Source organism: Balaenoptera musculus, chromosome 10 (genome assembly GCF_009873245.2).
Source record: "Balaenoptera musculus isolate JJ_BM4_2016_0621 chromosome 10, mBalMus1.pri.v3, whole genome shotgun sequence".
NCBI classification, from domain to species: Eukaryota; Metazoa; Chordata; class Mammalia; order Artiodactyla; family Balaenopteridae; genus Balaenoptera; species Balaenoptera musculus.
Window position 1 is genome coordinate 19,820,008 of NC_045794.1, and position 12,788 is coordinate 19,832,795.

Consider the following 12,788-nt stretch of genomic DNA (forward strand, 5'->3'; position numbering starts at 1 on the left):
TCTCTAAACGTTTGATAGAATTCACCTGTGAAGCCATCTGGTTCTGGGCTTTTGTTTGTTGGAAGATTTTTAATCACAGTCTCAATTTCAATGCTTGTAATTGGTCTGTTCATATTTTCTATTTCTTCCTGGTTCAGTCTCAGAAGGCTGTGCTTCTCTAAGAATCTGTCCATTTCTTCCAGGTTGTCCATTTTATTGGCATAGAGTTGCTTGTAGAAATCTCTCACGATCCTTTGTATTTCTGCAGTGTCAGTTGTTACTTCCCCTTTTTCATTTCTAATTCTATTGATTTGAGTCTTCCCCCTTTTTTTCATGATAAGTCTGGCTAATGGTTTATCAATTTTGTTTATCTTCTCAAAGAACCAGCTTTTAGTTTTATTGATCTTTGCTAGTGTTTCCTTCATTTCTTTTTCATTTATTTCTGATCTGATCTTTATGATTTCTTTCCTTCTGCTAACTTTGGGGTTTTTTTGATCTTCTTTCTCTAATTGCTTTAGGTGTAAGGTTAGGTTGTTTATTTGAGATGTTTCTTGTTTCTTGAGGTAGGATTGTATTGCTACAAACTTCCCTCTTAGAAGTGGTTTTGGCTGCATCCCATAGGTTTTGGGTCGTCGTGTTTTCATTGTCATTTGTTTCTAGGTATTTTTTGATTCCCTCTTTGATTTCTTCAGTGATCTCTTGGTTATTTAGTAGTGTATTGTTTAGCCTCCATGTGTTTGTATTTTTTACAGATTTTTTCCTGTAATTGATATCTAGTCTCATAGCATTGTGGTCGGAAAGGATACTTGATATGATTTCAATTTTCTTAAATTGACCAAGGCTTGATTTGTGACCCAAGATATGATCTATCCCGGAGAATGTTCCATGAGCACTTGAGAAGAAAGTGTATTCTGTTGTTTTTGGATGGAATGCCCTATAAATATCAATTAAGTCCATCTTGTTTAATGTATCATTTAAAGCTTCTGTTTCCTTATTTATTTTCATTTTGGATGATCTGTTCATTGGTGGAAGTGGGGTGTTAAAGTCCCCTACTATGACCGTGTTACTGTTGATTTCCCCTTTTATGGCTGTTAGCATTTGCCTTATGTGTTGAGGTGCTCCTGTGTTGGGTGCATAAATATTTACAATTGTTATATCTTCTTCTTGGATTGATCCCTTGCTCGTTATGTAGTGTCCTTCTTTGTCTCTTGTAATAGTCTTTATTTTAAAGTCTATTTTGTCTGATATGAGAATTGCTACTCCAGCTTTCTTTTGATTTCCATTTTCATGGAATATCTTTTTCCATCCCCTCAGTTAGATTGTCATTTCTTAAAGAATCATTTCTCTTGAACATGCTCCCCTTCCTATTAGATTTTCTATGCTATAGAATTCCTTTCTATTTTTTAGCTTATCACCCTCAAGTCAAGGTATTTGTTGAAACTTTTATTTTTTTATTTATTTTATTTACTTATTTTGGCTGTGTCAGGTCTTAGTTGCAGCATGCAGGATGCTGGTTGAGGCATCTTTAGTCACAGCATGTGGACTTCTTAGTTGCCACATGCATGTGGGATCTAGTTCCCCGACCAGGGATCGAACCTGCGTCCCGTGCATTGGGAGCAGAGTCTTACCCACCTGACCACCAGGGAAGTCCCTGTTGGAACTTTTAAAAGAGAAGCTATGTAAGTCTAATTGCCAAAATATGTGAGAAAAAGAAATTGCAATGAAAGTCCAATGCTACCTTACATTACTTTTATGACTTTACTTTCTTAAGATCCAAATTCAGTGCTAATGGTTGTGCTTTTTAAAGAGACTGCTATACAAAGATTACTTTTCCTTTTTAGGTCCAGTGGATAGTAGTATCTAAATAATACAGCCAAGAGGAAACATGGTGTAAGTATTATTTGAAATATTTCAAGGTCCCATTAGCAATTTAGTTATGGAATCTTGTAGATTTCATTCCAATTCCCAGCGTTCAGGCACCAACACTGCAAAATTTTTATTTATTTTGGATTCTCTTAGGTAAGTGTCCTTTGCAAGTATAAAATAAGAAATGACAAACTCATTGCTATTATCACTCATATTAAGTTAATATAGTGCCACTAACATCAAAATTACTTTCTAGTTATGTAAAATGATCTCCATTCCCTATTTCTCATTTTTACCAATCTCTATAAAATCTCACATTTTGGAAATAAATAGAAAGACAAAAACAATTAATTGAGTTAAAGAAAGAGTCAAGAACTGAATGAAAATAGTGACAGACGCTGTCAAATAATTTAATATGAAAGCTAGTTATAGGCACACAAAGAGCACAGGCATCCGCTAAAGCACTGTGTCCCAGACATTTGGATTCACAGGTAAGTACAATTTCAAAAAATAATTTGCAAACCAATACAAGGTTCTAAGTATATTTTGTTTGTTTGTTTGCCAAGTAAAGATATTAAAACTAAAATTATCACTACTTTATCAACACTGGATCATGAAAGAAAAGTTAAAGAATATAATCTCTGAATAAACTAAAGAAATATATCATATAGTTTTGTAAAAAACTAACTATACCGTCTCTGTTTACTAAAAAATCAGTGAAAAGTTTATCATAGACCAATTGATCTTTATTAATCACATACAGTAAGAGAAACCTAGCCTGACTGCAGGAAGGTTTGGCAACCACCCAAGAGGCAGTATATGTAAATTAGAAGGAAGTATGTATCAGAGCACAATGGTGTTGATTCTCCTACCCCCTCTCCCTTCCTGATAATGGCTCCATTGAGATCCACAAGAGGATCCATTAAGAACGTTTTCTGATAGAGGCAAACTGAAAGAGAGAGGAAGAAGAGGAGCAAAAGAAAAGAATCAAAGGAGGAAAATGAGGTAGAACTGAAAACAAACATCTAAGATACAGAATGAAGGTTGGTTCCCAAACTTTTGATTATTTTTAACTTCCAAATACAAATGATCATATCATGCAGGTATGAGAATAACAAATGAGATCAAGATGAACACCTATCCCTTCCACAGATTCAGGAACACTATTCAAGCATGCCTCCAGCACTGCTTCCTAGCATCCTTGCTACTTCCAGTATCCTGCCCAAGTATTCCACCATTCTTTCCACTTCACTCAAAGTGGTAACCCAGATTAAAGAACACGAATAACTAAAGTAGCTGTTTTTATTCCTATTAATATGAGGCACATATTTTACTAACTTCCCTACATTTTACATTAAGACCTTTACAGGGCACTTTGTCTTTAGTATGTTTTCTTATTTTTTTCTTACTTAATTATTTCTTCTGGGAACAAGATATTTATGACAAAAGCAAAACAATCCACAAGTATAAAGTAAAGACTCTGCATCAACAGTAATGATCCAATGTGTATGTATTTTTTGATATCTTGGAATCTAATAATTTTCTTATGGGAACAATTTCATATTAATATGTTTCTGATCCCCACAGATGAGATACCTTTCAACTGTGAATCTCCTTAGCACTTGTTAGCCTGTATCAGGGTTCTAATATTTTATATTACAATCTCGTGATTTTTGTGCTTATCTTACCTCCATACTATGTAAAAAACTACATGAGGGAACAGACTAGTTCTTACTCATTTCTGCATCTCTGCTGATAGGTATTCATTGTATATATTTGAGTTGAATCTTTCCACAAGACCCCTATTAAATGAAAGCCATTAAATTCCATTAGACCAAATCTTCTTAAGCAAACACATTTTGCCCCATTACCACAGCATTAGAAGTTCTTACTCATTCCCCTGTCACTGCATAGCACTCTGTGAAGAAGCTAACACTAGACCCTCATTAAGTGTCCTGAACTACCTCGCAATTCCCACGTAGTGCTTTTTTTTTTTTCATGTGAGAATACGTTCATTAATTTCTCAAATCCTAGTTAGCTTCAAACTCAACATAGTACTTCAAATACTGTGGACATCATATGAATCAAGGTTTTATGGCAACAGGACAAAACCAGATCTATTGCACAACTTAATCCAGTGGCTCTGATGGACCCCAAATGATTGTTCTTCACATGTCCTCATTCCTTCTAGCCCTGGGAGTAATTTTCAGAAACAATGCAAGTGTAAAGATTGAACCACTTACATTCAAAAGCAAGCCTAGGATTTTATCTAGATAAACAGGTGTGGTATTTTCTGACAACATTTACAGAATAATGTTTGTAACAATGTAATTTCATTGTATGATAAACATCAAGTTAGCATAAAAAACAAATTCAAACTTGTCACCATTTTCACCTTGTTTCAATTGAATTGGCCTTGTTCAGATAAGCAAGCCTATCTCTTACAAAAACAACAGTTTATAGATCAAGTGTGTGAAATTGGGTATGTGTGTGTGTAGAATTATACTGCCTACACTCATAATTTTATACTGCCACACTGCACATACGGTTTCCAAGCTTACTTTATCTGAATCTTTCTGAATCTATTCTCCATGCTATTAAACTGAGCACATTCCACATCATTCAAAAGTAATTACATTTTTGTCTAGAGTGTAGGAGAATGCTCTTTCTAAACAATGAAATTCTCATTATTAGAACTGGCACAATAACCGTACTCGTGTTAACAACAGTATGCATTATACCATCACAATAACTTAGGCTAAGTTTGATGTACAAAGGTAACCAGAAATTTAAAAGCTTATAAAAACCACCATATAAAAATAGGAATCTTTACCATACCATAATTAAGGTCCTATTCTGTGACTTATTTTTAAATAACACATGCAGTTTTCTCTTTTCCTTCTTAAGTTTTCTGAACAGGACTTCACACATAAAATTATCCTAGTCAAACATCGAAAATGCATTACTAACAACTGTCAGATTGTAAGCAAAATTTATATAAAGGTTATTTCAAGACACAGCTATCATATAGCAATTAAAATTATATTGGGTAAATAAAGAATACTAGGAGTTGACAGTGAGCCTGAGCAAGTAAAAGCCTCTCTCTGTCGTGTGCACTGAATGAATTCTTTCAGGGTTTAAGTGTTTAAGGTTGCATTTCATACACTGGAACCTTGCTATAATTTTATACTTGGTTCTCAGTTATATGTCCAGCTTCTATAGAAGATCAACTTAAAAAGACACCTTTTTCTCCTTCTGCTGGACTTCACAAAAAAACTGACTCACATTGAATGTTGCTTTATGATAACTATTGACCCTGCAGTGTTTAAACACTTTAAGATATATCAACTTATTAAACCTAATCAATACATCATATACCCAGAGTTCTTTAACAATTCCAGGAAAATCTTATCAATATAAGCAATAATGAGATAATAGAATATATTATAGCATCACATTTCCAAATCCACTGGATCTTTAAATGCTAAAAAATTATATGCAAACATAGTATTTATTTCATTTGAAATTCAGCTGTCTGTAGAGAGAACACCCAAGTTATTTTTTAATATTGTATTCTTAAAATAAATAACTGTATGCTTTAAAAATCAATCTTGGGAAGCAGCCACTCTGCGGTTATACAAAACTGTTCACTCAACTCAAGAGGAACTTAAATCAAAAGAGAGTTTGGTTGAGATAAAAGAAAACATTTTATGGGGGGAAAAAAAAGAAAATGGATTATTCAGTAACCACAGGTGGTCAAGACTTTCATTTCACATCACATTTGACACTAGAACAACCATCTAACCAGCAGAAGTAGCATGCAACCAGACAAAACGAGCACCAGCATGGCCACCACAGAGTCCCCTCCTGGCTGCCTCTCATGCTGCCACTTGATTTCTCTTCAGACTCACTCTGTTTCCTTCTGGTGCTCATAAATAATCACATTGACTGACATGAAGAAATGTTCTGGATAGTCCTCTGCATCATGAAATAAATCCATCTATATCAGGACTATCATTAAAAATGAGCCAGAAATTATAGTATCTCTTGCTTGTCTCTGAAACTCTGAAGTGACAGCCTCCAAACTCATGTTAAAAAAAGAGGCAGAGGGGACAAGAAGGGTCGATTTGCCCTTCATAAACATAAAGCCCAGGACTGCATTTCCACTCGTGTCATAACCAGACTTGCCAACCTTGCCTTTTAGCTTTTTGAAGATTATATGGGAATCAAGTGTTGCTATCAATTGCTTGGCAAAATTATGAGAGCTTCAGAGAAGGCCCAACAGAGTCAGTCTTTTTCATATTTATAATTATGTGTCTCAATCTTACATTGATTAGAAATCTGACAGTATTTTATAATTATGACATTATTATAATTATATATATAATAGTTATATAATATATATAACTATATATGTTATAATTATAATTATCTGATAGTATTTATATGTGTATAATCTGCTTAAGAAAGTTCATCTATAGTGCATTCTGAACAGTGAGTATAGAAGGAACAGAAGGACTTGTAGTATTTATACCAGTTATAGCTGTTTGGGGAGTTACTCTTAGCCACTTAGCTTATTTCTCCAAAATATTAAGGCAAAAAACACAACTTCAGAAAGGAAGAACTACATCTTTATCTGACTGAATTCCAAACTTTAACACTTGCATACCCTGAATATGAACATAGGACCCTAATTCCCCAAAATCTTTATATGGCAACAGTCATGAGGTGTACAGAACTTCTATCTCAGGAAATATTTTCCAACCTAAATTTTATACTGAAAGCATTTCTCTATAACTTCAAGTCAGCATTAAAGGGATTACTCAAAAGTTTTACTTTGTCTCTAAACTACGTGGGCAATACAAAATGTAGACCTCTCAACACCTCTCTTTGGAGTATGAATGTCACACATAAACCAGCAATGAAATCTGGAAAGCTGTTTTTTTTCTTTTCCATAAACTGAACTGTATGATATAAAAACCATGAAACATTCTCTCTGTTTTCAAAGATATTGAATAGGAAAACAAATAAAGAATGTATTTTACTATTGAAAATAAAAGGACTTGTTATGTGAATATGACAATGGCCTAGTATCCAGAAAAAAATACAAGGAATGTGTTGAATAACAATTCTATGAATGTATTCAATCATTTTGATAAATGGGTAAAATATATCTTAATCAGCTTAATAGCTGAATATATCATGCCTATTGTAACATACTTTCTGCACAGTAGTAGATTCTACTCTAGTTCTAAAATTTCTAGAAAATCAGCATATTCACCATGAATAACATCTTAACAACTTTGTTCAACACATATTTCCTACTTAATCATCCATATAAACTCTGCCATTTAATCAGTACTCATAAATTGAGTATCTATTATATGCTAGGTATCAGAAATAAATATGTGTGTGTATGTGCGTGTGTATGACTGTGCCTTTAAGGAGAAATACAGTGCATAGAAAGCCAGACATGTAAACATATAAATTATAATACAGACCATGAGAAAAGATATAAACAAGTACCATGGATAAAAGAATAATGCAGCAACCATTCTGCCTTGGGAAGTCAGTGAAAGCATCTAAAAAGAAGCAATTTTGAACTCAGTCTCGTGGGAGAAACACAATTCACCAGGACTGTAAAATATGAAAAAGAGTTTTCCAGCTAGAAAGAATAACTATGTGTCATTTGAGGTAACCTGGTATGTTTATGAACATATATGAAAATCTTTGCATGACTGAAGCACTGGGTCTATGGCGGGATGTGGCCAAAGAGGAGACAAAAGCCATATTTTGGTGCTGGTCTATATAGAGTTTCATGCTAAGATAGTTTTAGACTAAATCCTATAGGCAACAAGGACATACACTAGTTTCCAAAGCGGGATAAATAATCCAACTCTTTTCTCAGGGAAATAAGTCTAGTGGAAGTTGAAAGGAAGACTGGAAAGAGGAGAGGCTGGAAATTTGAGATCATATAGGAGACTCTTCAACTGTTAGAGATGAAAAGCTGGTAGAATCAAGAAACTTTTGAGGCAGAAACAAATTTAGAAACCAATTAGATATATAGTAAGAGAAAATATCAGTGCTGATGTCACTAAAACTAAGTTAAATCATTTGTATACCAAGTGTATTAACTTCAAGAACAGTAGATCTTAGTCTTTTTTGCGCTACAGATCTACTTGAGAATCTGGTGAAAACCAAAACCCTACTCACATGTGTGCACATACAGAATTCTCCATTCATCTTCAGGAGATCCACAGACCGGAGTTAAGAACTTCTCTCCTGGATAACGGTGCTTGAGGAAAGGAGTTGTGCCTTATGCAAATCTATTTCCATAGTGCACAACAAAAAAACTTGGTACAAAGTAGGCAGTTCATAGGTTTCATTTAGTTAAACTGAATTCTCCATTACAAACTGAATGATTTCATTTTCACTAACACCCTGCATCACAGCATCCACTCATGCCAACTATAGTATGTAATTTAATATACTTTTCTCATACCCATCCTTGAGTATTTAAGATAATTTCCCCTTTATCTTTCTCGTATTCTTCTAGTAATAATTATTTATATTCACTCCTTTAAATGTGTGTGTTTCTGTTTACAGCAGTATTACAGGAAAACCAAACCAAGGAGCACTCTCCATAGGGTACTCCCTGAAAGAAGGCAACGGTCAAAATATTGAGAGGGAAAAAGCATGAGCACTGATGCAATGTCAAACGGGGAATCCGACCTCTCTACCCTGTTGAGCTGCATACTACCATTTTCCCCCTTTATTTTCCTAGTTTAACCTTTGTGAGAGGAGGCGAAGAAGTTACATCACTGCACGTAACTAACATGAACTCATAGTAGAGGGAAGAAAAGGAGGAATTATGGATTTAATTTACCAAATAAGAGCTGACCAGAAAATTAAATATGTGTGTACTCTTGTGAAGAGCTTATAATGTTTATAAGCATGGAATCCAAAGCCAGACTGCCTGGGTAAACCCTGGTTCTCCCACTTACTAGCTGTGATCTGGAGCAACTATTTAACCTCACTGTGCCTCAGTTTCCTCATCTGTAAAGTGGGATTAATGATAACACTTCATTGAATTACTGTGAAGGTTAAACGAGTAATATATGTCACGTGCTTGAAACAACACATCTGTAAAAGCGCTATATAAGTGTTAGCGAAAACATTATTTTTGGTAAGAAAATTTTGGCACACAGTCAAAAATACCCAGAGAAATTCTGACCTATGAGGCTTAAAATGTTGAATGGAAGTATTTAAATCTAATGTGAATTATCAAAGAACAGTGTTTATTTCCCAGATATTAGAAGATAATCTGATTCTTCTTGCTGATTTAATTCCACATACAGTAATGCAATGACATACACAAGTGGGCATATTTCAGTACCGAACATGTTTATGATATGTCATAATTTCCTAGAGAATGTCAAAAAAACAAAAAACAAAACAAAAAAAATAAAGGATTTAACAGAATCAGAGCTGTTCTTAAAGGTATGAGGATGTGTGATGAAATATTTTTGTTGGTGTGATTTGGTTCAAATTAACAGCACTGACATCCTTGAAGTAGAAGAAGAAGGGCCACAAAAAATGTGACATCCACCCAAGAAGCCATGTTGAAAAGGCGAGGGTGGCTTTACTGGCAGCTAAGTGCCCTGCTACCTTGCTGGCATGCTGATTCTATGCATTTAAGTTCCTAAGAAGAACCTAAAGGCCTTATTTATTTGTGTGTGTGTCTGCTGTTTAAGCTTCAGCCAAAGATGCTATGCTGCCTTCTTCCCTCTCATCCATGAAACCACAGCTTCCTAATCCTCTGCAGTGATCCAGACCCCAGGATGAAGGGCCAGATAAATTATCCTGAGCTGCAAATTATAGAATAGGAGGTACCAGGGAATTACTGAATTATCAGAGCAACAGAGTGAATGAGACTAAGTTTAAAAATTAGTGCAGTAACATTAGAAAAGTATTGTCTCTTTGAAACATATTCTTCTGTAATATTCCCAGTACTGTAAGAAATACTGGAATCCAATCTGGGCAAAGCAGAAATTGAAAAGCACTGATTTATCGTGGTGGAATGTTCAAACTATGTTGCAGCTTTATCTGGAAAAATCTTTTACTAGAAATATTATGATACCTAACTTTCATGAGGACTAATTGTAAATGTGTTACTTTAACATTATTCTTATATTATGTTTTTCCCCTAATTAAGTTGGGAATGCCTCAAAAGCAGAATTCTTGAAAATCAAAATCAAAACAAAACCAAACAAAACAAAAATAGCCTATTTATACTCCCTACTGGAATCAATTTACTTATTAAGAATTCTAAGATGTTAGGAGTGAATCTTGTGTATGGCTGTTAAGTAGATGATAATTACAAAGCCTAGGACTGAAGCTAAACTACTAGAGGAGTAGACTGGTCACAAAGTGAGTGTAGGCACAACAGACCATGAGAAACCTACCATTGTATTGTGCTGAGAAGTGGGAGTCCTATGGCCACAAGTCTCTTGCGTCAGCAGAGAAACTGGCTGAAATTCCTCAGAGTGAGGCTTGTTGGGAAAACTCACATGCAAGGGAAGGTGAAAGGCTGGGAGCCCGTCACTCTCCTCTTCTTCCACTTTCTGTCTGCTTGTCACCATGGCTACCTCTCCATCTGCTTCCCCATACGGAGAGGCTGGTCGCTTGGAAGACATCCTGGAAGGAACAAAAGAGGAGAAAATAATGAAACCTCCACATAAATCCTTAATGCCGTTATTGTGTGGTTAGGGGCCATTGTAACAGAAATGCCTTTTTGTGCTGGCAGAGAGCAGGAAAGCATCCAAATACCACTGCAAAGCACACGCAATCAGAAACAATGGCCAAGCAGGTAGCAACAGAACAGTGCTTGTTTGTTGTAAGAATAATACACTAATATAGCACTCTCTTGTATTCTGGCTTCTTAAACAAGAGAATTCACCTAAGAACACTGCATAATGAAAGACCGTTCCATTTTAAAGGAAAGAAAAATACCCATCTCATTTTACACTTTGATAGACCTTATTGAAGACAGGACATCTATGAATAGCAAATACTGTTGGCAGTTAAAAGAAGAGAAATAACTAAAATTTCTTTCATCAAAAAATAAAGTAAATGGATGGTTGCCATTATAATGATTTGCATTTTATTAAAAGTAAGATTATTATAAAATGTAGAAATATTTGTTATCAGCAAACCTCAGATCACAAAACAAAAAGTTTCGTATTTGTTTAAAGCTTATTAAGAATTGAATAAATTTTACAATCACTGTTAATTCTGAAACATTTGAGAATTTTTCTCTCTCACCTCCCCATCACCCAATTTTGGCATTTAGTTCTAATATAAAATTTGCAAGTAGTAAAAAAGGTAAGAATATAAAAATATTTCAGCTTCATTTCCACAGTTCCATGAAATATTTAGATGTGGATTCTCAGATTTATTTATTCCTTAGAATACCTAAGTAAAAGAAAAAAATCAAATAAGGATGTTTTGTTTTGAGGAGCTAATGCCAATAGGACAATGCACTTAGATAAATGAACAAAAATTAAATATTTTTTTGTACTTGAGTCTGGTTGAGAATGTTATCAGAGGTTAAAAAATAAGTGGCAAATATTTTTAGTTAAACATAAGAAATCCTTTTCATTAAAAGTTTTACATAGAAGCAGTACAGAGTTAAAATTTTTAATTAAAAAAAAACTCTCTTGGATTTACAACTTGATCTGAACTTGAAAAAGCTCTAATTTTTGTTCAACAAACAAACAGTGTTTACAGAATCATCCATTCTTACCCTAGACCAGTGGAATAGGAGGCAGGAAAGTACTAACTAACTGCCACATCACTTCATATATATCACTGATTTTTAAATTTAAAGTGTACTACCAAAAAAGGGGCCTCTAATCACCATTGAATAATACTATTCTTAGTGTCAGACGTTTAAAAAGAAAAGTGTATTCAAGGGCTGAATATATTCTATTAAGATATAATAGCACAGTAGAAAAAAATAAAGGGAATTAAAATACTGATTCTGCTACTTACTACATGTGAGACTTACTTTAAATCTCTATTTCAATTTACTCACCTTTAAAGTGAGATGTCATATCTACTTGTAATACTTCTTTGAGAAGGAACTGTTTCCATGTGAAAAGTGACTTGTAGAGCACTTTGCTCAGAGTAGACACTCAGTAAACAATAGCTGGTGTTTATTTTACAAACTTTAAAACTACAGGGTGACCCACCCCCCTCAAAAACAGAGAAAACAAAAAAAATTCCAAAATAACAATGCAGATTGCCTTCTAAGACTTAAACTGTAAAATCAACATGAAATACACAGTCTCCCAATAGAGAAATGCTCCCTGGCCAGTCATACTTGACAGTAAACTGATCAAATGTATTAGCAAGTGTTAAAGAAAAAATGTTAATAGCAGGGGTCTTGATCAGCTGAAGAACAGAGGAAGAGGAGGAAATGATAGTGGTTACCATGTAAGCACGGTTTAAAGGAGAAGCAGACTGGGCCAGCACATTTCAGGTATCTTTATTTCTGATCTCATTACCAAGGTTTACTCCAAATATACTCTAAGTATGTACAAAGAGTAAGGGGCTGGAGTTAACAGAGTTAGAAAAGTCTCAGTCTTGTTGGCGACACCATATCTATCACCAAATTGACAGATTAAACTATACATAGTAACTCTTAACACTAGAGATATTTAACTACCACTGTTTTGTTTCCATGCTCTCCAAGCGAACTTCTGATTCCCGTAAAGAGAATGGAGTGACAGAACAGACTTAAAATACGTAAGGTCTTTGAGAAGTGATCTATCAGATTAAATCAGTAAAGAGAATTTTAATTATTTCTTGGTTTCACATGAAGCTTGACTACAAGGAGATCATTCATTTATTACATAAACCATAGTATTTAGGGTCTGTGT

At 34.5% G+C, this 12,788-nt stretch overlaps 1 protein-coding gene across 4 annotated transcripts in view; it reads right to left on the reverse strand.

Annotated features, from left to right (window-relative positions):
- Positions 1–12,788, reverse strand: part of SOX5 (SRY-box transcription factor 5) — a 393,300-nt gene that overhangs the window by 329,099 nt on the left and 51,413 nt on the right. For 3 of the 4 annotated variants that reach the window (XM_036866199.1, XM_036866200.1, XM_036866198.1), the window contains exon 2: positions 10,416–10,542. In XM_036866199.1, the coding sequence (XP_036722094.1) occupies positions 10,416–10,542 (127 nt within the window). Of the gene's footprint in view, positions 1–10,310; positions 10,543–12,788 lie in introns of all 4 variants that reach the window. The other variant, XM_036866202.1, reaches the window with a different exon arrangement.